We start from the raw sequence: 26,736 nt of genomic DNA, 5'->3' as shown, positions 1-26,736 counted from the left end.
TGTCTTTTTGAGACAGGGTCTCCCTGTAGCCCCAGCTGTCTTGGAACTCACTATGTAGACCAAGCTGGCCTCGATCTCACAAAGATCCACCTGACTCTGCCTCCCAAGTGCCAGGATTAAAGGTGTGTGCCACCATGCCTGGCTATCTGCTTATGTTTTATTGAAAAATTAATGAAATCACATTTCCATAAGGCAATGGCATCTGTAAGCATAATGAACTATAACGGACAGCAGTAAGCTGCAAAGTTATGACTAAATTACTACATATCACGAGGCTTCTTTCAACTTTTTTTCACTGATGACTCATTTATACCTGAGAATTTTCACTTGACTCTGGGTATGTAAGTATATAAAATTGTGTACAAATTGAACAATAAGTTATAAATCTTAAGAAAATTTATCTCAGTCCTTTTGTGTGCATTCAGTTTTACTTAGTATTGAGATGAAATCACAATTACATATTAATGACATGTGCTTATTTTTGCATAAAGAATTTAATCTTTGGGGCTATGTGGGGGTTGGACCCGCGACCACCCAGCAAGATTGGTTGGGGATGAGCAAGTGCGCCTCCAGTCCGCTCCAGCAGCCCCAGCACCAGGGACAATCAGATGCAACGGGGAGTCTAGTCCAGCAGGAATTTGTTTATTGCAAGCATTACAGAGCTTATAAAGGCATTGACCACAATTGGAAATCCCCCTCGCCCTGAAGGTGTCCAATCAGTTTAAAGGTCAACCAGGCACACGGGCAGCACTTCATGGATTCCAGTGGTGAACATGCGCCAATCACACGCTCCTCACGAGTGAGGAAACGTCCATTAGCCAATCCGAAGATTTTCAAAATAAGTGAGGCCGTGCCCTGCTTACTTCCTCTCGGCACCATCTTTGCAGGGCCATCTAGGCCCCCACATCTCCCCCTTTTGTTTTTATTAAATTTACCCATGGTCTTTCCAGTGAGCAGTGTCCTGAGGAGAGGCAGCCAGCCTTCTCCTTGGAACCGAGTACCCCAGCCTGTCTTAGGTCGTCCCCCCTCTGATCAAGCCTTGCCCATCATTGGATAGTGCACCTGGCTATGTGCCCATCTTGTCTTAGGAGTACTCGACAGGGGGAGATCTTACCCGTCTCTGGCACGGGATACGATAATATAGGCGAGGACAGCCACATGGAAGAGGCCAGCCCATGGGACCAAGAAAAGGGGGGGGGGTGGCCTGCATATGACCTGCTTGGAGGGTTGTGGAAGATCCAGCCTTTGCATGGATCCTGTAACAATGACACTCCAGAGAAGGATAACATTATCTCTTAAGGCCATGAGGAAATTTCTGCCAACGCTATTCGAACCCAGGGTGGCCAGGGTTTTCCCGTGGGTGTATCTTCCATTACATGTCCTATCAGGGCTAAATTTTGTTGTGTCCGCCTATTATGGCAAGCGATTCCCCTTACTTTAGAAACAAGCCATTGGAAGAAGCAGGCAATTATGATATATATGCCCCATTTCACCCAAGTGAGCAGTCTCTTGACCCAATCCCATAGGTCCCCACCTACCTTCTGTACTTGTTGCCAGAAGTCTTGTTCATTTACTAGATCAACCCTGGTACTATTAATTTGGGCAATCAGATTGGTAATTTTAATTCCTTTTGCCAATACTTGCTTGTCCAGGGACCCTTGATATAATAGGAAAAATTGTTTGCTGCCCCTAGGTTCTGCTCTATTAAATGGGGTGACACATGCATTTGTATATCTCATATCACAAGGAACTTTCACTAACAGTTGTATAACATATAAAACCTTTTCATGATAGTACAATTGAGTTTGTAGATTCATGATACCCAATTGTAGGTGACTAAGCTGCTCATTAATGGAGGAGGAGGTATCTGCAGTAAGCGCCGAAAGGTTATTTATAGCATTTACCATCATAGATTGTTGGGTGGCAAGCAGGGCAGTGCTGACTGTGGTCGTTATTAAAGATATTAGCAACAGGAGACCTAAGATCAGCAGGCCTATGGGGAATGAAAATGTTGAATCATATGAGCTTTCCCAGTGTAAAGCTCCGGGTCTGTCTGGTTGACTGGTACCCATAGAAAAGGGGGTATCCCTAAAATGAGGAACCGATCCTCTGGTAAAGGACCTTGGATAAAATTGGTTATATTTAGTTGTTCTCCGGTAACATTGAAGAGACCAAAATAGTACCCATGCTCCAAGCATGCTCTAAAAGGCAAGGGATTAGTGGCATTGGTGGAATTTGCACGGGGCTCACATGTCCTATTAGATGACCATTGTAGACCTAGGAGTTGTTGATCATCCACCATACGTGATATATTATTACCGGTGACATTTTTATACTGGTACCTGATTTTGGTGATTTTTGTCCCCCAAGCCATCATGGCTGGTCTCCTATCTATCAGCCCTGGGCCCTGAGCTGAGGTCAGCCAGGACATGGACAGCACACTCATCCATTTACCTTGGGTATATGTGGTATCCTTATAAGGGTACCAGAGAGTATAGTTCTCATGGGGCAGGGCCCTCGGGGGTGCCCGGTACCAGGCTACTAAATCACTTTCATTTCTCATGATATATCCCATGTCTGTTCTGCAATCATGGAAAGTCCCTTCCCAGGACGCTTCTCGGGGGCTCAGATTTAGATCCATACATCTGGGGACCCTGGGTGGGGCCAGTGAAGGCACCAAATGAACATTATAAATCCACCCATTCAGTATAAGAGGTATAGGATGTCAGCTTCACCAGGGTCTTCCAGCCATTATAGAAGTCAAGAGGCCCAAAAGGCAAGCAACAGCCCATCTGATTTGCCCATGACTCATTTTTTACCCAGCAGGTGCTCTGGTCATCAGTCAGGTCTATCCCCACATCACTTAGATTTACAAGTTTGTTTTCAGGCAGGGGGCATTTCCCCGCCATGGGATACCGGGACGCGTTACATGCTAAGGGCTGTGGGACAGAATCCCATCCTGCAGGCTGCAGGATACCTGGGTTGATCACATATCCCCAAAATAATTCTCCTCTAACTCCAATTCCTCCCAAGACTGTCAATATAATTATAATCCCTACCTTTTTCAGTCCCAGGTTTCCTTTTTTGTCTCCTTTTGGAGCCATACGCACCAAAGGAGGTAGGCCCATGTGAAGAAGAACAGGGGGATGGCCAATATATTTAACTGGTTGTGTTGGTCTTCCTGAGCTCCCTCATCAGATCCAGGAAGAGTATCATCAGAATGAAGATTAGGATCACCATGAGGCCTGCCACCATGAGAGCCAGCAGTGCGGTCCATCCAGGTCTTGGGGGCATTTTCCTGCAAACAAGGAAGGAGAGAAGGGCTATGTCTCCATGGACTTTGGGTTATTTTGGCTTATTATGGCATATTACAGTCAGGTAGGTATTTGAGGTTTCTGGCTGGCACTCATATCGGTGCTGGCTCATCTGTAGGGAAGACACAACTGAAACCTCGCCCTGTGGTGAGCACTGGGTCGGGGCCTCTCCAGTGTCCGGTGATAGGATCCTTCCAGCGTACCTGCACCTCAGGGCGTTGTTCTTGCTTGCCCCAATGTTTTTGGAATTTTGATTCTTACTGATTTTTTTGAAAACTGAGAATATTGATAGCAAACAGGGCCATGAGTAGTTGCTGATGGGGGCTGCCTCCCCCTTTTTGTTTTTGTAATTGTGATTTTATACGTTGGTGATTGCATTCTACAATGCTTGGCCTTGTGGATTGTAAGGGATTCCTATGTTATGTTGGACATTCCATCGTTTGAAAAATTCATATAAGCTTTGGCTCGCAAACCACGGCCCGTTATCCGTTTTAACCCTGTGGGGTAAGCCCAGAGTGGCAAAGCATTGGAGGAAGTGACTTTGAGCATGTTTGGCCCTTTCCCCCATGTGGGCTGTAGCCCAACATGCATGTGAATATGTATCAACAGAGACAAATATGTATTTGAGTTTACCAAAGGGACGGAAATGTGTGACATCAGTCTGCCAAAGAGTGTTAGGTTCTGGGGTTTACTCCCAGGGGCTGTAATGGGGGCACCTGGAGGAGGGGTTGGCAAGATTGGCAAGTTCAAACGATTTTCTTTAGATCAGCAATAGGTATAAGGAAATATTTTGTGGAGTCCTCGCCAATTGACATAGGTGAGCTCATGTAAATCTTGGGCTGGGGATATATTGGCTGACATGAGCTGGGTAGAGGCCAACTTATCTGCTTCGGCATTGCCTAGTGATAGAAACTCAGGTAGATGTTGGTGTCCTCTAAGGTGTTGGATAAAAAGCGGATATTCTCGTTGTTGGAGGAGGGTACGAGCCTGTATCATTAAAGGAGTAATGGGGTTTTTATCTAATCGGATATACGAGCCCAAAAGCCCTGGGAGGAGGTTAGCCACATACAAGCTATCAGTGAGTAAGTTCATGGGTTCCTCTACTTTACTTAAGGCCAGGGCAACAGCCATGAGTTCTTTAAACTGGGCCAATCCACTGCACTGATATGAAAATCTCTGCGGCTCTGCATTTTTCTTGGAATAGATCACCACAGTGGCCCCATACCGGCCCCCATCAGTAAACACCATACAGGCGTCTGGCAGGGGCTTTCACAGGAAGAGCTGGGGATCCTTCCAGGGGAGAGAAGCTGTTTCAGTCAGAATGGTTCTTTTTGCTCAAACATGAGAACCTGAGTTCAGATCCCAAGCACTATTACCAAAAGGCTGGATGTGGCAGCACACCCTGTAATCCATCACTGGGAAGATGGAGACAGGAGGATCCCTCGGGGGCTTGCTGGCCATCTAGTTTAGCTAAATCTGTGAGCTCCAGGTTTAGTGAGAGACACTGTCTGCAAAAAGTAACATAGAGGAGTGATTGAGGAAAATATCTGATGCAGACAGTCTTGCACCTGTACCCACACATATATGCACACACACGAACATGTACAAACACACAGAATTAAATCTTGGCTAAATACTTGATATTGCATAACATAGGAGATGTTTTTAGAGTTTATCACTGTTTAGATTTTATAACCATGAATATAGTTATACATAAATACATGGTACAAAAGGGCAGACATTTGTTCAGGGCCACTTCAGAAACTGTTGGAAATTCTGTCCTAATCTTTAGCCAAAATTCATGAAACAGTTTTTAATGAGACCCAAGTGTGCAACTCAATCTGTTTTTAAAGGCACACATTCTAACAATATGCAGTCTAAAGATCCACTAATTTGATCTAATCCTCTCTGGAAGTGCCCAGATGTATGCTTTACTAATATCTAAGGGGTCTCTCATTCCAGTCAAGTTAACAGCCTAGGTTAAAAATTATAGGAAGCTTTGAGTCCAGTATCAAGATGTTGACAAAGTCATGCTCTCTCTCTGAAGGCATTGGGGGCAGGACTGACCCTAGGCTTTTCTTAGCTTCTGAGTTTTTGGGTTGTAACAGTGTTATTCACATATATACATGACATTCTTTCTGTGTATGTGTCTGTCTCCACATTATTTTTATAATGAGGTGAGTTACATGGAATTCAGAAGCTACTATACTCTAGTTTGTCCCCATTGTTAAGAATTGCATCTATCATAATCTTATTTCCATATGAAGTACTTTTGAAAGTTAAGCATAAATTTTTTAACATTTTTTTTTTGTATATGAATGTTTTGTTTGCATTTATCTATGTGCACGATGTGTGTGCCTGCTGCCCACAGAGGTCAGAAGCAGTGTTAGATCCCCTGGTACTAGAATTACAGACAGTTGTTAGCTGCCACATGGATTCTGGAACATGAATCTGGTTCCTCTGCAAGAAGAGCCAGTGCTCTTAACTGCTGAACCATCCCTCCATTTCTGATCATACAAATTTTAACAATTTGTATGCATTTAACCCTTAACACTTACCATATTTGAAAAATTAAGGAAAAAAGTTAAGCTGAGCTTAATTAAGTAGTGTTGCCTGAAATGTATTGTTCTTAAGAATTTGTTTTTATATAATAAATGCATCTAAGTATATTTTAAAACTTGTAATATGATAGTTTCAATGCTTGATAATGTACAGACGGTCTCTTGTATGGTAGTCTGGAAGTTTTGGGACTTTACAATAGTACGGAAGCAGTGAGCATTTTATGTGTATAGTGTTTTGCCTTCATGTAGGTAAGTGCACCACATGCATACAATGTTTGTGGAGGCCAGAAAGATTTGGTTCCTCTGGAATTGGAATTAAAGACAATTAATTGTTAGCTGTCATGTGAATGTTGAGAACTGAACCCAGGTCCTCTGCAAGAGCAGCCAGTGTTCTTAAGTGCTGAGCCATCTCTCCAGCCCCCATATCCTGTCTTGGTACTGGGCAGTGGCTGCAGACAGTCAGCAATACAATCTTGATAACATCTACAGTATACGGTGTTATCAGCATTTTGGAGGTGTTGTGTTTTTCTGTTTTTGCCTCCCATCATATCTAAAAAATATCCATCTTTGTGTTTATGTGAAATGTTCAGCATTATATTATAAAACAGGCTTTGGTTTTTATTATTCCAACTATTGGCTGAAGTATATTATGCACTCTTATTTTTAAAATATTTTTTTAAATGTTTTTATTTATTATTTTATGTGTATGAGTGTATTGCCTGCATGTATATGAGTGCACCCATGTCGTGCAGTGCCGCAGAGGTCAGAACAGGGCTTCGGATTCCCCTGGAACTGGAGCTAAGGATGGTTCATAGCTGCCATGTGGGTGCTGGGAATTGAACCCGGGTCCTCTACAAGAGAGTCAGTGCTCTTAACTGCTGAGCCATCTCTCCAGCCCCTATAATGCACTTTTAAAGAAGGCTAGATTGATTTGTCATGGTGGCCTGTTTTGTATATTAAATACAAAGTATTGACTTAAAATATTTTCAGCTTATAGTTTATGGGGACATATATACCTTATATGTTGAGGAACAACATTTGTACTCAACTTTTTTCTATAAATCGTGTAACAAAATGTAGCAAAAAAGTGGAAATATTTTATTGCTATGTTAAATAAAATATACATATTATATATATAATGAAACCAGTTACGTCACTGAGAACTATTACACATGAAATTGAAATTACAGAACTGATTAGAATAATGAGTACCACTTTAAACCAGTTTTGTTGCTTTGTTGGAGTAGTAAATAAAAATCAAACTTTGTTTTCAATAATGTTACCTAAATTTTATGTCTTTACACTATTTTTGTTTTGTTCCTGGATTCTTGCTGTACTGACTTGGATCCTGTCTATTTTCTGTAATACTTCCTATTTTTGGACCTTGGCCTAGTTTTAGTTATGGACTACTCAGATGTGGTGTAATAATATGATACTTTAAGTGAAAGAAGAAGTTTTTTATACAAAGAAAATGTATAAATCAGAACATTAAATAAGCAAGTAAGGCAAAACTAAGCAAAGGACCTTTTTGGAGAGATGTATTTAAATTTAGACCTATTCCTAAAGTAGATTATACCATGGAAATAGAAATCTGATCAAAGTCAATCACAGTCTTTGTTATTGTATAGGATGCATATAGTGAGAGACAGAATGAGAGTTTCCAAAGCCTGTGTGGTAAAGCTATATACATATTTCAGGTATATTGATAATTTCTTATATCAATTGTAAGCAAAAAATTGATTACAACCCTGAATGAGAATAATCAACTATTTAAAACAGTTGGAACTATTCATTATAAATAAATTGAACAATATTTTTATTGTTTTTTTTTTCTCCATTTCAGCTACAAGAAAACCAAGACGAAATCGAAAATATGATGAACTCTATTTTTAAGGGTATATTTGTTCATAGATACCGGTAAGGTATTTTGATCTCTTAGAAATTTTTTAACCTACACAAGTGTTGCTTATTTATAGCACAGTCTATAAACTGTTTATAGCTGTAAGACTCTGGCTATTTGTGTTTTCTTTTCTGTAAACTTTTTTTTTTCTATAGAGCTTTGTCTGTAAATGCTAAATGTTTGGAGGTAATCTTGCCATCAGTACTGCTGAAACACTCTTCCAAACTCCAAACATTAGCTACTATTGGAAGCACCCTGTGTACTTACATTCCTACTGGTATAGTATTAAGTAATGTGATCATGAAACTAATATGAAACATAGAAACATTTAACTGTCCTACCTTTTACCCCATGGTACCATCTTGCAGCATGTTCAGATTATCTACTAGTCTTTTAAATACTGTAACCACCAGGTGTAGTGTCGCATACCTTTAGTCTCAGCATTAAGGAGGCAAAGGCAGGCTGATCTCTGTGAGATATGGAGGCCAACTTGTTCTATAAATGGAGTCCATGCCAGGTAGGGCTATAGGGACTCTGTCTCAAAAAGACCAAATACATAATAAATACCATAGGAAAGATGACAGAAAAGAGTACAAAAGATATACTCACAGTGAAAAATACGTCAGGATGATCTCTTAAGCAAGAAAGGCAAAACCAAACCAAAGATCTGCTTTGGAGAAACAGGGGTATATCATGCCTCTGGTTAACCTTTGACTGTTAACGTGGGGGAAGTTATTATCAAAGAATGTTTTTTACTATACACTGTATTGGAAATGATTTTGTCTTTCTGAGATGTCTGATAATTTTTAAAATGCAGCACTAAAAGGACATACTTCACAACGCTTTATATACATGGAATTTTCTAAATGTGAATTTTATATAAATATAGTCAGAAGATAGAAGTAGTATTACAGACATTTTGGGACTATGGTTGGTCAATTGATACACATAGATTGTTAAAATGGTGGAAGTATTTATTTATATATTTAAATATCTTTGATATTTTACTTTAACAGAATAAACATTTGAACCCAGTTTTTAGAATCTTTTGAAATAGAGCTGACTATGGATTCTTAAACTTAGACCGCCTCTTTCTTATGTGAACTACCATATTATAATGCATCAGTCTCATATTTGTTTTTAAATGTAAGAACTTAGGTATATATTCCATGCTCATCTTTTTTGTCCTTTATAGTACACCCTTACATAACATTAAATTGAAGTAAAATAAACTGCACAATTAAGTGCATAACTTGACATATGTTTTGACATTCATGCATCTTTAAAACCGCTTTGTACAATATACCAAGTGTATTATAACCATCATTCTTTTTTAAATTAATTTTTATTAAATTTCTACAAATTGCATACAATATATTATGATCATTTATGTCTCCTCCCATATCTGCACACCGCCTCCCACTAATCCCTCACGAAATTTCTATACTTTGTATATTAAAGCCTATAGAGTCAGGTCTGTGTCCCCAAATGCCCTTCTGTGTGGATTCATCTACTGGATCCTGGTTAACCTACTAACAATCCAACCATTTGTTGCCAGTAGTTCCTCAGGTAGGATTGGGGTGAGTTAATTCATTTTGTTTTCAAATGCTCATATAAATTCATAGGCTAAAGCCTCAAAATCATGATATACTATAGACTATATACTATTGGATATGATTTGCTAAAATATTTATGAGAACTTTTTCATGTGTCTTTAAGACACATTAACATCTACAAATTGTATTTTGATGAATGCATCCAACTGCTTTAGCTATATGAGTAATGGTGGGTTTTCAGGTTATCAGTTTTGTTTGTTTTTGTTTTTTGTCTTTGAGACAGAGTCTCCTTGTATCCCCAGCTGACTTGGAACTCACTATGTAGACTAGGTTGGCCTCACAGAGATATACCTGCCTCTGCCTCCCAAGTGCTGGGATTAAAGGTGTGCATCATCATGCCTGACAGTATTCTTTAATCTTTGTAAAGTGTTTAATATAATTGGTTTGGTTATGAATTCTGTCAATGGGTTGAGATTTTTTTTTTTCTTTTTTTTAGGACTGTTTCTAGCTACTATGTTAAATCACTTTACTTCTTAGGCCTGTAACTTATAGAAAAGGAGTAAAGATTAATTTTTGCTAAGTTTCAGAAGTTTCAGTCTTATCAGCAACCAACATCTTAACCAGGTTGTAGAGAGAAAGAATGCCAGTGTTTGCAAGCATCTCTTTTCATAGCCCTTAGCATATTGGATGCTACAACCCATAAGGAGGGTGATTTCCTCGTTTAGTCAATTTTCTTTGGAAACACTCAAAGGCGTTTGGAAATGTCTTTGCTAATTACTTGCCTAGCTGTTTTTCAGTCCAGTGAAATTGACAGTCACCCTAACTACAAAGTAAATTGCTTAAGTAAATACAAAACTGCTGTGTTTGTTGAGTAACCTTTGATAGTTATACCTTACAAGAAATTTGTGAATCTATGCAAGTTTTTAAATAATAATCAATGCTTGTCCTCAAAGAGTTGCTCATAACAATGTTGATTTCAGTTCTTTCTTGCCCCATCATATATCTTCTTCACACCTTATCTCTCTCCATAACTTCTCCTTCAGATCAATATTTTTAAGTTTAAATGGATTTATTTTGTTTTGTGGTATCAGTCATTAGGACAGGGGAAGAATCAGCTTCTGCTTAAGTTGGTGACCATCTTCCTAAAACTATAGCCATATTGACCTGTGAATGCCTTGGCCTTTGAAAGTTGAAAGGAATCCTATGGAAATTACTTTCTAGACAGTTCTATGCCTAGAGAGTACCTCAATTGTATAACTCATTCATACCCCTGGCCCTGTGAATGGTGACGTTTCTATACTTATAGATCCTCTATTCTGTTCCTTTGGTCTACCTCTGTCTGATTTTAAGCCTGTCTTCATTATTATAAGACTGTCTTCGTAACTATCGCTCTTTAGTGTGATTTGAAGCAGGATATTGTTTACTTCCAACTCTTTTCTTACTCCTTAGGATTGCTTTGACTATTTGTGGTCTTTTGTGGTACCATGTGAATTCTTGGATTATTTTTTTCTAGGTCTTTGAAATATGACATCAAAATTTTATTAGGTAGTGCCTGGTTTAGGTATCAGAATTGTACGGCTTCCTAGAATGAATTTGATAGTGTTCCTTCACATTTTATTTTGTGGCACAGGTTAAGAAGAATTAGTATGAGATCATCCTTGAAAGGTTAGTAGAATTTATCAGTGACTCTATCTGGTTCTGGACTTTTCCTTAAGGGAGAACTTTCTGATTACAACTTCTGGCCTATTACTTGTAACAGGTTTGTTTAAATTATATCTTCTGGCAGATGATATACATTTAAAATTCTCTATATTTTGGAGTATAAGTTTACAAAGTAATCTCTAATGATGCTCTGTATTCATTGCACTGTGTTATAATGAATGCCTTTTGATCTCTAACTTTATGAATTTTTGTCTTTCCATTTATCAGATTGGCAAGGGTTTCTTGATCTTTTTTTGAAAAATTGTTCGGTAGCCTTTGTGTTTATTGAGTCTCTGTTTCTTTTATTTCTTCCATACTCTATTATTTCTTGCCATCTACTGACATTGGGATTGACTGTTTCTTGAGAGCTTTGGGGTGCATTATTAGATTGGTTATTTGCTATCTCTCAAGTTTTTTTTTTATTGTGAGCATTTATTTTAAACTTTCCTCTGAGGACTGCCTTGGACACATCCCAGTGATTTTGATAGGTTGTATTCACATTATCATTTGTCTCTAGTAATTTTTAAATATTCCCTCTAAATTGTCGGATGACTCATTGTTGACTCAAAATTGTTTTGGTTAGTCTCCAATTTTTTTGTAATTTCTGACTTTCTTTTGTTATTAATTTCTAGTTTTATTCCATTCTGGTCTGATAGGACACAGAAATCATCTTTTTTGTTGTTGTTATTTGTTAAAATTTGCTTTGTGGCCTATGATGTGACCCACTTGAAAAAATTTTCTGCTGCTGCTGAGAAAAATAGATATTCCTTATTGTTGGGTACAATATTCTGTATATTTCTGTTAAATTGATCCATAGGGTATTTTACTTCTGTGGTTTCCTTCCTTGTTTTTGGTTTAGAACTATCTAAATAAATGCCTGGGTTATTGAAGTTCTCCAGTATTCCTGTGTCAGGACCTATATTGCCTTTATGGCTTTTTGTGTTTGTTTTATTAAATTAGGATTTTCAGTATTCAGTGTGTAAAGACTTAAAATTGTTATATCTTCTTGATGAATTGTTTACTTTCTTAACAGGTAATCTTTTTCTGTTAATTCATTCAAATTAGTTTTGCTTTGAAGTTTACTTTAATATAAAGGTAGCTGTGCCTTCTTATTTAACATAGTTTGTTTTTCCATCCTTTCATACTGACTTTTTGATTATACCGCTGTTGATTTCAACAGCCTTTCGTTTATTTTGTATGAGTTTCACTATGCAAACTTTACAATATTCTATTGTTTTCATTCTCTTTTTCCTACTGTTTGATTTTACTATTTTCTATTTCAGATTGTTCTTTACTACATTTTTTTTTTTTTAAAGAGTTTGGTTCTTAGGCAGGGTTTCCCTGTAACCCAAGCTAGCCTAGAACTCACTATGTATACCAGGCAGGTCTGGATCACAGAGATCTGCCTGTCTCCACTCGGATTAAAAGTGTGTGGTACTATGCCTAAATAATTGTTTTTGATTTTGTTGTGGTGTTTTCATTTTTTACCCTGTAAAATGCAGTATACTAGTTCTGACCTTGGATGTAGTGAAATTTTTATTCTTTGGGTATTTTCAGTATTTTGTTTTTGTATATTACAATTCCTTCATTCAAAATTACATCATCTACATATTTATATTATGTGTTATATAATTTTCACAGTAATTATACATTTTATGAGATGCCCTTTGACTATTAAATAAATGCCATTACATGCATATACTATGTAATAAATGACCAGATCATGTAATTGTATATCTGTCACCTCACACATCATCATTTCTTTGTGGTCAGAATTTTTTTTTTTTTTTGGTCTTTTTGAGACAGGGTCTCCCTGTAGCCCCAGCTGTCCTAGAACTCACTATGTAGACCAGGCTGGCCTTGAACTCACAGAGATCCGCCTGCCTCTGCCTCCCGAGTGCTGGGATTAAAGTTGTGTGCCACCACACCCTGCTGTGGTCAGAATTTTTAAAACCTTTTCAAAATCTTCTATTCTTGCCACTTTGAAATACTATGTGTTATGAGCCATAGTTAACCTTCTGTAATATTAAACATAAGGAATCATTACTTTTTTTTTTTTTTTTTTTTTGAGACAAGGTCTCCCTGTAGACCCAGCTGTCCTGGAACTTATTATGTAGATGAGGCTGACCCTGAACTCACAGAGATCCACCTGCCTCTGCCTCCTGAGTGCTGGGATTAAAGTCATGCACCGCCATGCCTGGCAGAATTATTATTCGTATCCAACTCTTCCCCTGTGTCCCTTAATTTGCTTTCCTAGTCCCTTACCCCATACACTTTCTAGTTTATGGAAACAGCTATTTTCTTCATTATTTTTTTGATACCAGGTTTTTTATAAAAGGGCGACCATATAGAGTGTTTATCTATATGTCTCTGAATTATTTTGCTTCCCATTACGTACTCCATTTTCCATCCTGGTTGTCATAAACAATAGCACTTTTTTCTTTCTATTCTAGAAGGATTCCATTATTTGTATGTACCACATTTTCATTATTCCTCTCTTGCTGGTCCCTAGGTCTTTGCTAGATTTTGCCTATTATGAAAGTATTCTTGGAACATATATACTCAGCACAGGGATTGCTAAATCATGTATTAGTTTTATCAGTTTTCTTTTTTTAAAGAAGGCTTCTCTATTGTATTCCATAACAGCTTTACTTGTTTGCATTTTCACAAATAGTGTGTGAATTCTTTTTCTATATCTTTGCCAGGATTTGTAGTCTTTTTGTTATTTTGAGAATATTCATTCTTTGGTGTGAGATGTTATCACATTGTAGCTTTTTTCAAAATAATATCTTAACACTTTTTTGAGAATTTCATGCAATCTATTTTGATCATATTTAGACCCTTTTCCCCATACCCTCTCAAGTTCATCTCCACCTTCCTGTTCCTGTACCCTCTCCCACTTCCTAGCCTATTTTTTTTAAGACCTTACGATTCTAATTTGTATATTCCCCAAATATTCTTTAAGTCCCTCCCCTCTTGTCTGGTCACCTTACCAACATCCTTCCTTTAAAACTGAGTCTCCCTATCCCAGCAGTTATTAATTGCTAATAGTTAATCAGCTAGGCTTGGAACTTTCTTGCCCACCCACTATCCTCCATGCTATGGTTTTGTCTGACTTGGGAGTGCACAGGTCTTGTGTGTGCTGTCACAACTTCTGTAGATTTATATGTGCAACTTCCCTGCTGTGTCTGGAAAACCCTGTTTCGTTGTATTCGTTGACCACCTCTGGCTCTCACAGTTTATTTCTCCTCTTCTGAGATGCTTCCTGAACCTTGGGAGCGGGATGTGATAGGGATATCCCATTTAGAGCTGAGTATTCTGTAGTCTCTTATTCTCTACACATTCACTAGCTGTAGATCTCTGAGTTAATTGCCATCTACTGCAAAGAAATGCGTCTTGAATGAATTTTGAGACACACTAATCTATGGGTATAACAGTAAGTCATTAGGAATCAGTTTAATGCTCTGTCCCCTTAGTAGAACTATAAAATTAGGTTTTCTGATACCGCCTGTGACTTGTCACAGTTTTTTTGGCACCCAAAAACAGTGCCAGGTATGGGTTCCATCTTGTGAAGTCGTCCTTAAATCCAGTTAGAAAGTGGAGGATTACCTCCATGACATTAGTGCCACTGTTGCAGCAGTAGGTATATATCATCCCAGAACAATGGTCATTATAAGTCTCAGGATTCACATCTGGGTTAGATTGATGGTTACTTTCTCTTCTCATAGATTGCATAACCCCTTCCAGCAGTATAAAAGGTAGCCACTAGAGCAGGGTATGGTGGGTCCCTGCACTCAGGAGGCAGAAGCAGGTGGATCTCTGCAATCTTTCCTTCTTCTGGTATCTTCTTTCAGTTTCTTTCTTCAAATGTCTTAATATTTTGATTAAACAAATCTCTCACTTCTGCAGTTAGGTTTATTCCAAGATTTTATATTGAGTCTGTCATGAATGGGATTGTCACCCTTGTTTCTTTTCAGTATGTTTCTTGTTGGTAAATAGGAGGGCTACTGATTTCAGTGTGTTAGTTTTTATTACACTTATTTTGCTGAGTATGCTTATCAGCTCTACTTGTTTTCTCATGAATTCTTTAGGGTTTTGTAGAATCATCTGTAAGTAAGGATACTTTGATTTCTTCCTTTCTGATTTGTATCCCCTTTATCATCCTTCACTTGTCATATTGCTCTAGCTAAAACTTCAACTTCTATATTGAACAGAAATGCTGAGAGTGGACAATCTTATTCCTGATTTTAGTGGAAATACTTTGAGTTTTTCTACGTTTAATATGATGTTTACTGTGGACTTGTACCTTGCCTTTATTATGTTGAAATAGCTTTTTTAATCCCCAGATTCTCTATGACATTTATGAAGGGATGTCAGATTTTTGCAAAAGGCCTTTTCTGCACCTAATGATCATCATGTAGTTTCTGTCCTTGAGCCTGTTTATTTGGTGGTTTTCATTTATAGATTTACAAATGTTGAACCAGCCGGGCATGGTGGTGCACTCCTTTAATCCCAGCACTTGGGAGGCAGAGGCAGGTGGATCTCTGTGTGTTCAAGGCCATCCTGGTCTACATAGTGAGTTCCTGGACAGCTGGAGCTACAGGGAGACCCTGTCTCAAAAAGACCAAAAAGCAAAAAACAAATGTTGAACCATCCCTGCATTCCTGGGATGAAGCCAACTTGATCATGTTGGATAATCTTTTTGATTATCAATTTGCAAGTATTTTGTTGAGAATTTTTACATCTATGTTATTAAGTGAAATGGGACTATAATTTTCTTTTGTTATTTGATCTTTGTTTGATTTTGGCATCAGGTTATTCTTGCTTCATAAAAAGAATTTGGGAATATTCCTTCTTTTAATATTTTACGGACTAATTTGAGGAGTGTTGATGTTAGTTCTTTATTGAGAGTGTGGTAGAATTCTGTGGTCACCGCCAGCAGGAGCCACTCCTCCGTTCTCGTGGGTGCCACACTTTCGTTCTCATGGGCATTGAGGCTGCTCCTCTGCTCGCCCTGGGCTGAGGCCACTCTTCTGCCTGCCCTGGGCTGAGGCCACTCTTCTCCTCGCCCAGTGCTGAAGCAGCTCTTCTGCTTGCCCTGTGCTGCCTCCTGTCGTTGCCGCTTCTGCCTGGTCCCGGACCCCAGGGCTGGTGAGGAGACTGTGTCAGCAGAGCTGCATTCAGATACAAGAGACTAGACTAGGTTCAGTGACACAGATCTGGTTTATTGCAGAAAGGCACAAGCTTATATAGGGGTAGTGGTCCAGTCACAGCACAGCAAGTGGGATACCTTATTAGCATAACAGGTTTAGCGTCCTATTAGCATAACAGACTTAACATCCTATCACAGAATAGCGGGTAATTTGCCTCATTAGCATACTGGGTTTCACATTACAGAGCCTGGATTCCTGAAAACCAGATGACCCTGACTGTTGCAATATCTAAGTGTTGCAATTTGGAATTCCAAGGGTGGTGATTAGGGAGTGGCGAGTTCTAGGCATCAGTCTCATGATCTTCCAATGGGAGCAAATGTCACAAGTCATTCCTTGTGGCTGGCTCCAGTTATTGGGTGTCTTCTACTAAGACATCAGTTTCTAAGCCTAGTTCCATGGGCTGCTTAGAGGAAAGTGTTTCAGTGGAATGTGCTGTAGAGTGTTAGATTCATTTGATATATGATAACTTTTAATTCCTGTGTTTCTGTGTTTAATTTTTGTCTGCATGATCTGGCTGTTGTTGAGAATGGGATATTGAGGTCTCCCACTCTCATTGTTTTGGGATCAATCTGATTTTGGTTCTAATAGTACTTCATTTATGAATTTAGGTACCCCTGCATTTGGTGCTTAAATGTTTAGAATTATTTTATCCTCTCAGTAGATTTTCATTTTAATGGTTATAGAATATCCTTCTTGATCTCTTCCATACTAATTGATGTGAAGTCTGTTTTGTCAGATATTACAATAGCTATGCCTGCTTTTTTCCTGATTCCTTGGAATACTTTTTTCCTGGGGGGGTGTATATCTTTGATGGTGAAGTATGTTTCTTAGAGGCAGCAAAAAAGATGATTTCTGTTTTCTAATCCAGTCTGTTAGTCTGTATCTTTTTATTGGGGGAATTGAGACCATTAATATTGCAAGGTGTTATGGTACAATCCATACTAATTCCTGTTATTTTATTGTGTCAGTGTTTTTTCTTTTGAGTAACTTTCTAGAATTATTTTATTCCCTGTGCTCTTTGGGGTGTTTTTTAACCTTCTTCAGACTGAAATACTCCTTCCAATATATTCTTTAGAACTTAATTTGTGCTCATATATTGTTACCTTAAGTCTGTTTTTATGATGGAATGTTTTTCTTTCTCCTTTAATTAAGACTGATATTTTCTGGGTTTAATAGGCTGGGCTCATATTTGTGGTCTTTAAGAATCTGTAGAAACTTAATTTCATTCCTTCCTGGGTTTCGTAAGTCTCCATTGAAAAGTTGAGTGTTATTCTGATGACCCTGCCTTTATATGTCTTTATGTCTGTCTTTCTCTCTTGAAGCTTTCAGTATGCTTTTTTGTTCTGTACATTTAGTATTTTTATTATTAAGTGACATGGGCAGTTCTTTTTCTAGTCATGTATATTTAGTGTTCTGTATGCCTCTGCAGCACCTTTATTCTATGTTCTCATATCCACCTTTATAGGCATCTCTTTCCTTAGTTAAATTTGGGCAGTTTTCTTCTATGAAAATATTTTATGTTAACCTGTGTGTCCTCTCCTCCTTTACCTGTAATTGGTAGGTTTGGCCTTTTGAGAGTGTCCCAAATTTCTTGATTTTTCTGTCCCTGAATTTTCATAGAATTAACATTGTCTTTGACTGAGTGATCCAGTTAACTCAACTGTGTCTTCAGTGGCTGCTAATCTTTCTTCCACTTGATCCATTCTTTTGGTGTGACTTCACCTGATTTTCTTTTCCTCACTGAGTTTCTCATTGCACATTTTATTTTCAGTTTGGCCTTTCTTCAGAAATCTATTAAATTCTGTTCTCATATCCCCCATTGTTTTCTTTGTTTCACCCAGGTGTTTTCAGTCTTCATTCCAGAATTTATATGTGTACTCTCAGTTCCTTGAACATGTTTATAATCAGTATTTTGAAATCATAGTTTTGTGCATCAGCTAAGTTTGGTGTTCAATCTTAGGGTAACGCTGTTTTGATGTGCAAATGGGTTGTCGAATACTTTTGTAGCATAGCTGGGGATATGGGCACTTCTGAGCCCAGGGGCAGAGTTATAAGATTCTCTGTGCTGATCTTCAAAAGTCTGTGGAAGGCTCATAGAGTCCTTGGGTGACAGGGACTGTGGTTACAGTGGGACTGAGTGGTGCTGCCTCAGCTGTCAGGGAAAGTATATCACAGTGACCTCAAGCAGAAGTGAGTGGGGTGGAGCCCGGGTTGGAGTTCTGTATTTGCGGTCATTGCTGCAGAATACCTCTAGATCCCTGAACAGTGTGGTATTCACGGAGGGGTTCAGAAGGAGACAGGCTCTGGGAGTGGTTATCTGACAGAGGGATGGGCTTTGGGGATGCCTATTTGTAGTTGGGAGTATGGAAGCTACACATGTGGTCAAGAGGGATTCAAGAAATGATGCATCACTGTCTGATATGGGGGTGGGACTTTGGGATACATTTCTAAGCCTGTGGGTCAGGGTTCTTGGTTTACAGAGGGCCATGAATATGGTGCTTGCAGAGAGATGGGTTCTGGAACTGTCTTATCTACCTATGGATTGCAGTTCCTGGAGATCCACATAAGTGATCCATCACATTGTAGCTTTGATTTGTATTTCCCTCTTGGTGAGTGATAGTGATTGTTTATTTCATGCATAATTGACCATTTGTATATTATGTTTTGAGAAATATCTATTTCTGTCTTTTTGCCCATTTTCAAATTGTGTTTACTTTTTGAAAACTTCCTTTTTTGTTCCTGATAATAATCTCTTGTGTGAATAGTTTGCAGATATGTTCTCCTGTTGTCTAGGTTCATCTTCATTCTGGTTTGGTTTGGTTTGGTTTGGTTTGGTGGGTTTTGTTTTTTGTTTGTTTATGGTTTATTTGATTTGGCTTTGAGGTATTTTTGTTGTTTGGGATTTTTTTTAAGTTTTAACAGAAATTTTGATTCAAGAGTTTCATACGATGATTTTTTTTTATTATTATAGTCAGACCTCCTCCCACAGCTCTACCCTTACCCTACCACCCCTACCCTGCACCTTCCCAACTTCGTGTATTTTATTAGTAAATGAAATAACCTCATCTATCTTACATAACCCATCTGAACTCTGGGTGTCAGAGAAATCATATCTCATCAGAGTATCTGTGATACATAATTCTCACATGAAGGTGTGCCAAAGAAAGCGCCAACTCCCTTTCCTTTGTATGTGGTTTGGGGTCAGAATATACCCAGGTTTCTTGAAATGGGATTTTCACTTTTAGTTTCTTTTTTTCTCACACACTGCTTGAAAACACTTCGTTTTCTTCACTCAAAGTTAGTTGTTCACATGCCTTGCTTGCAGGTTACACCTTGGCAGTTTTCAGGCCTCGCTCAGCACAATAACCTCACTGTGGACCAACATGTTCTCCAACAGGCATATTCCTCATGGTGTTTTACTGTGGATAAAAGCATAAGCTAGGTCCTCATAGTAGGCAGCAGCAGGCTTCCAGTCTAAGATTCTCTGAATGGCAGTTTGGAAGTTTCCAAGCTCTACATGGCAGCTTTAACATTTGTCCTCTAGTTTATTTTCTGAAATCTATAAACTTCTCAGATTCCTAATGTTGTTGAGGACTGCAGCCCAGTCCTGACCACTGAGTGATAATGATGGTCAGCTGACCATGGGTGCCAGCAGTGTGCATGGGTGGGCAGGCTGGCTTGCTCCACCCTGCCAGTGTGCTTGTGTGCCCAGGCTGACACTTCTGCCCCTCTGGTGCATGTGGGCAACCAGGCTAGAAACACTCCATCACCTTGTTTTCCCTGATATTTTCCCTCTCACCTGCCAAGTCCTGAGTTCAAAATTTTGAGATCAGTATAGAAGCATCAAGATTCTTAATAAACTTAGGAGGCCTAGAGTCATGGTTTAAGTCCTCGTGTGGAAAGTCTTTGATGCACCGCCATCTTGGCTCTCCCATTGCTTGCTTTCTTACGTGTCAGGTACTGAGTTCAGAATCTTGTGATCAATATAGAAGCACCTATGGTCAGGTACATACTCATCTCATATTATAAGTTTCCTTGCATGATGCATTGCAGTCTTTTGGTCTCTTGGGAGCTGGCGTATCTCCCATTCCTAGGCCAGCTGCCCTGGGTACATCTCTTTCCACCAGCTATGTTTTTTTCCTTTTTTGGTTTGGATAGTTGGGTTTGGGCTTTTATTTATTTTGTTTTGTTTTTCTTAAAGATGGGCCTTTTCTATCTAGCCCTGCCTGGTCTGGAACTTTCTAGGCTGTCCACAAAGTCACAGACCTCCTGCCTACCTCTGAGGTGTTGAGAACGTGAGGCTTGTGCAACCAAACCTGGCTCATTTTGTTATTTTTGACGATACAGAATCTTTTCAGTTTGATGTGACTTTGTTTCTTATTTTGATTATCTATTCTTGGGTTCTCTCCTAGTTTACTTTCTGTTGCTTTGACAAAACATTGATCAAAACCAACTTGGAGATGAAAGGTTTTGTTTCATCTTAAAGCTCCCAGGTCACAATCCATCATTGAGGGAAGCCAAGATAGGAATTCAAAGTAGGAACCTATAGGTAGGAATTGAAATAAAAACCGTAGGAATGATACTTACCAGGCTTCCTTCTCCTGATTTGGTCAGCTATGTTTATTATAAAGGCCAAGATCCACCTGCCTAGACTGGCACTGCGCAGTGCGCTGGGCCATGCTATATCAATTAGCAATCAAGAAGATGCCTCATAGACACCAAAATCCCAAATTCCCCAACTGAGGTTCCCTCTTCCTAGGTATCTCTAGTCAAATTAAGAGAAACTAACCAAGTCAGGTGTAGTGATATGTACCTTTAATTCCAGCACTTGGGAGGCAGAGGCAGGTGAATCTCTGTGAGTTCTATGCCAGCCTGGTCTACATAGTGAGTTCCAAGCCAGCTGAGGCTACAAGGAGACCCTGTCTCAAAACAAAAGACTGAGAGAGACAGAGAGAGAGAAACTAACCAGCACTGTTTGAATCTCAAAAACAAAAATTGTTTTAGGCTTCATTTGTTTGTTTGGATGCTTGATTGGTTAAAGGGGTGGGAGGAAGGAGAACAAGAGGGAGGGAGGGAGGGAGGGAGAGAATGAGAAAGAATGTGCCATGGGGTGGTCAGAGGACAGCTTAATGGCATTCCTTTCTCTATTTCCACTATTTCAGTCAGATTCAAGTCGGTCAGCCTTCGCAAATGCCAGCTTCATCAGTACTTTTCCAACAAATCTTCATTAGGAATCACATTAAAAACTGACTGGTGAAATATGTTACATGTACTCAGAATCTCTTAAAAACTTCTTAACAGAAATTACATGATCACTTCACTAGATGTAGAAAGTTCAGCATTTCTTCTTGATAAAAGTCCTGGAGAAATTAGGAGTAGGTGAACATGCCTCAAAATAGTAAAATCTCTGAATGAAAATCCTATAAGCTACATTTATGCTAAACAGAGAAAAACTGAGAACATAAAATCTGGAAGAAGACATTGGTTCCTGCTCTCTATTTATTTACTTTAGTGCTCAAAGTTTCCCTAGAGCAAACAATAAGACAAAAGAAGTTAGAGGGTAAGATTAAAGATGAAGTCATCTTCTCCCCTTTCCCAGATGACCATTCTACGCTAAAATCCCTAAGATTTATAAACACTTTCAGTAAAGTTGCAGTACATAAAATCAGCACAAAGAATTAGTAGCAGAGGAAGAAGTTAGGAAAAAATAACTAACTCACTATAGCGCCCCCCCCCCAAAGAGCTAGGAATAAACCTAAACAAAGACATGAAATACCTTGACAGTGAAAAGTTTATAGCAGTGAAAAAGAAAATGTTGATGATAGTAGATGATGGAAAGCCTTCCCCATGCCCTGAGTTGTTAGAGTTAATACTTTGAAATGGCATTACTACCAAAGTAAGGTACAGATTTGCAGTCACCGCCAGCGGCGGCCACTCCTCCCTTCTCATGGGTGCCACTCCTTCATTCTCACAGGCATTGAGTCTGCTCCTCCACTCACCCTGGCCTGAGGCTGCTCTTCTGCCTCCCCTGGGCTAAGGCTGCTCTTCTGCTCACCTGGTGCTGAGGCAGCTCTTCTGCTTGCCCTGTGCTGCCTCCTGTCATCGCCACTTCTGCCTGGTCCCGGACCCCAGGGCTGGTGAGGAGACTGTGTCAGCGGAGCCGCATTCAGACACAGGAGACCAGGTTCAGTGACACAGGTCTGGTTTATGGCAGGAAGGCACAAGCTTATATAGGGGTAGTGGTCCAATCACAGCACAGCAAGTAGGATACCTTATTAGCATAACAGAATTAGCATCCTATTAGCATAATAGACTTAACATCCTATCACAGAATAGCGGGTAGGATGCCTCATTAGCATACTGGGTTTCAGATTACAGAGCCTGGATTCCTGAAAACCAGATGACCCTGACTGTTACAATATCTAAGTGTTGCAATTTGGATTCCAGGGGTGGTGATTAGGGAGTGGCAAGCTCTAGGCATCAGTCTCATGATCTGCCAATGGGAGCAAATGTCACAAGGTGTTCCATGTGACTCCAGCAGTCAGGTCGTTGCCTCGGGCCTCCTGTATGGCTGTCAGTAAGACTTTCACCCTAGTCTCAAGCCTGTCTCCCACACAGATTCAGTGCAAACCCCATCCACATTCCGATGGTATTCTTCACAGAAGTAGTAGGAATAGTTATTTCATCTTGAAACACAAAGGAAAGTTTATATTGAAAGCAAACCTAAAAAGAAAGAATGCCTGACAGTATCTCACTGACCTCAAATTATACTACAAAGCTATAGTGAAAATGATAGCATGATGCAGGCACAAAAGCAGAAGTGTAGAAGAGTGGAATAGAATTGAGGACTAGAGCTAAACTCACAGAGTTATGGGAACCTGATTTTTTTCTTAAACAAAGGTGTGAAAATCATATACTGGAAAAAAGAAGAGTAAGTTTTAAAAAGTAGTGCCATCAAAGCTCGACTTCCACCTGAATAGATTCAATAGAATAAAAATTAGATCTATATCTCTTACCCAGCACAAAAATGAGTTTATGTTCTACAGACTTCCACATCCATGTTCATTGTTAAAATACTCACAAGAGCTTTAAAAATGCAAATTTTAGTTTTACCTATCTTTTGCATTTTTTTTCAGTTTCTATTTATGCTCAGGTATTCATTCTTCCTGTTAACATTGGATTTTGTTCCTCTTTGCTTTTATTTCTTTTCTGTGCTCTTCTGTTCTCTTCTGCTTTGCTTGAAACATGGATTCAGTGTGAAGCCCTGAATAACCATTGATCATGGCAATTCCACTGCCTCAGCTGCCTGAGTGAGATTACAGAGACGATCCACCATACCCAGCTTCATCCTTGAATTAATTTACTTTTTTTTTTTTTCTGGTGAAAATCTTTTTCTTATGTGTTGACATAAGGCTTTCTCTAACTGCTACTTTTACTGAATTACCATTGGGTTTTGTATATAGATTTTATTTCTATTATTTAATACTTTCACTTTCTTTTTATTTACTCATTCACCTATTGATTGTGCAAGGTGATGTATATCCCATGTTTTTATACTTTCTAAAATGTGCCTTATTTATCAAGTTTACCTGGTTGTTAGTTGTGATACATGGCATGATTTCAATCGGTGTTTCTTTATTTTTCATTTTTTTCTGACTTGTGTTATAACTAAGTATTTGGTCTGCTCTATGTTCTAAAAGGAAAAGAGTACGTTTTAGGAAACTGATTAATAATTCTGCAAATGTCTGTTGGTTTTATCTAATTTTCAGTGTACTTTACAGTGGTTCTTACTTGCTTTGGGGCTAGATGAACAACTTGGTGTGCTGAGATTTCCCCACTATTATAGTGTCTTTCACCTGTCATTTTAATAATGTTTGCTTTCTATAATTGCATGTTTTTAAAATATTTATCATTTTTTATTCTATTTGTATGCGTATATTGCCTGTATGTATATAAATGTTCCTTTGTCATGTCATGCAATGCCCACAGAGGTCAGAAGAGGGATCGAATCACCCTGGAACTGCAACTACAGACCGTTGTTAGCTGCCCTGTGAATGCTGAGACCTGGGTCTTCTGCAAGAGCAGTCAGTGCTCTTAACCACTGAGCCATCTCTCCAGCACCCATAATTTCATGTTTTATTGCCAGTTACATGGATGTTTACAACAGTTATTTCTTTTTAAATTGATCCTTTTATTATTATAATATGAACATCTTTTCCCCCTTTTCACAATTTTTACTTCACATTTAATCTGATGTAAGTATAGACACTCATATATTTTTAGTTTTCTTCCATTCCATTGGCATAGTATTTTGTTTTCCCTGTCTTGTTTTCGGTTTTTTTGTTTTGTTTTTTGTTTTTGTTTTTGTTTTGTTTTGGTCGGGGGGGTGGAGTAAAGACAGCCTTGAGTCTTTTTTTTTTTTTCTTTGTCTTTTTGAGATAGGGTCTCCCTGTAGCCCCAGCTGGCCTGGAACTCACAAAGATACACCTGCCTCTGCCTCCCAAGTGGCTGGGACTAAAGGCGTGTACTACCATGCCCAGCATCCTTGTGTCTTTTTGATTGAGATTAATTTCTTCAATTTTTCCTTGTTTTGAAAAGGTTTTGTCTCCTTCATTTCTATATGATAGCTTCACTGGGTATAATGTTGACTGGAAGAGTTTTGGTTTTTTAGTGTTTTGTTTGGGTAGGACTTTGAATTTTTATCATTTCATTCTTTCATTGTATATAACTTTCTATTGAGAAATCTGTTTCCTAGGGGTTCTTTCACATGGTAACCTGGTAATTTTCTCTTGATGCTTTTAAAATTGTTTCCTTTTTGTTGTTCTTTTTACAGTTTGAGTATGTCTCAGCAAGATAATTTACAGTCCCACCAGTAATATATTATTTAGTTCTTCTTTTTCAACAGTATTGCCAGCATTTCTCTGTAGATATAAAGTTTTCATGTCTATTTTTACTGGAGTGAGATTGTTTATTATAATAGATTTGTGTTTCCTTGATTTGAATTTTTTAAATGTATTTATTAGCCTCTTCATTGTTTCATTTTTTTATAGGTGTCTAGTTAATATAATCCTGCTTGTCAATTTTTGCTTTTGTTTCCCGTGATTTGGGAGGTTCTTACCCATAATATCGTTATCCTAATGTCTTGAGGTATTTTTCCTATTTCTTCTAGTAGTTTTGTAGCCTCCAATCTTACTCTTAGGCCTTTTTGGATCTTTTTCTAAATTTCCATTCAGAATGATTCAGATAAATACCAAATTTTTTACATGTACTTTTGCTCTTTTCCTAGCACCATTTATTGAAGAACCTGCCCTTTTTCCAGTGTACGTTTTTGAAGTCTTTGTTTAGAATAGATTAGCTGATAAGTACTTGGGTTTATTTCTGTGATGTTCATTTTGTTACACTATTCTTACTTTTTATGGCTGTTCCATCCTGGGGTCTGGGTTTGTTTTGTTTTTGTTTGTTGTTTGTTTATGACTGTAGTACTTCCTGAAATCAGGTGAGCCTTTTTTTTTTCCTTCCTGTTTCTGATGGTTATTGCTACGAATCTGAAAATCATTTGGATATTATGGACAATATAATAGTATTAATTCTTCCAGTCTATAATCGTGGAGTGTATTTACATTGTCTGGTGTCATTTTTAATTTCTTCACTTTCGTAATTTTTATTGGAGAAGACTTACATTGTTGATTAAGTTTATTCCTTGGTATTTTTTGTATTTTTAAACCCTTTCCCGGGTTGTTGTATTCTTTTTGTCTCTTAGAAAATATATTTTTGATGTACAGTGAAGTTACTGATTTTCCTCCATTTTTAAAAATCCTTCTATTGTGCTGAATTTGTTTGTCATATCTAATGGTCTTGAAGTACAACCGCTAAGTGTTTCTATACTTAATATTATATTTTTTATTAACTGGGATAATTTGGATTCATGTCTTTCTCTTGGTATATCTTTTACTTCCGCTTATTACTTGTTCTTGCTGACTTTTTGTGTATGTTGAATATTCAAGAGTTATGAGAATGGATACCTTTTGCTTGTTTTCACTCTTTGGAAGTAAGTTAATCAAAATAAGTAATTCAGTTTTATCCATTCAGAAAGATGTTGACTGATTTTTTTAAAAATAGAACCTATATTGTTTGGGACTATGTTTTTTGTTGTTTTTTTTTAAAGCTAATTGCTCAGAGGATTTATCAAAAAGGGATGTTGAATTTTACCAAATGTGTTATTTCAGTATCCATTGAGATTTCATACAATTTTTAGCCTTCATCTTTGTTTTCCTTATGTTAAACCAGCCTTGGGAGATACTGAGTTGATACTGATTTCTAATGAGTCCAATTTGTTATTCTATTGTTGAGGTTTTAGGTTTCTCACTATTATTAATTTATAGTTTTCTTAATGTGTATGTCTCTTTGGTAACAGATTATTGCTGTCCTCGTTCTGTGTGATTTGAAGCATTCCACCCTTTTCAGTTCTTTGGAATAATTTAAGAAAAATAG

General features: G+C 38.3%; 1 protein-coding gene across 3 annotated transcripts in view; it reads left to right on the top strand.

Moving 5' to 3' along the window:
* Stag1 (stromal antigen 1) overlaps positions 1-26,736 on the top strand; it is a 421,107-nt gene that overhangs the window by 208,767 nt on the left and 185,604 nt on the right. For all 3 annotated transcript variants that reach the window (XM_029567624.1, XM_008841643.3, XM_008841645.2), the window contains one exon: positions 7,719-7,792. In XM_029567624.1, coding sequence (XP_029423484.1) covers positions 7,719-7,792 — 74 coding nt within the window. The remainder of the gene's footprint in view (positions 1-7,718; positions 7,793-26,736) is intronic.

The sequence above is a fragment of the Nannospalax galili genome, unplaced genomic scaffold (genome assembly GCF_000622305.1).
Source record: "Nannospalax galili isolate Female #2095 unplaced genomic scaffold, S.galili_v1.0 scaffold861, whole genome shotgun sequence".
NCBI classification, from domain to species: domain Eukaryota; kingdom Metazoa; phylum Chordata; class Mammalia; order Rodentia; family Spalacidae; genus Nannospalax; species Nannospalax galili.
Note: the sequence above shows the minus strand (reverse complement) of the source record. Positions and strands in the feature narration are given on the sequence as shown.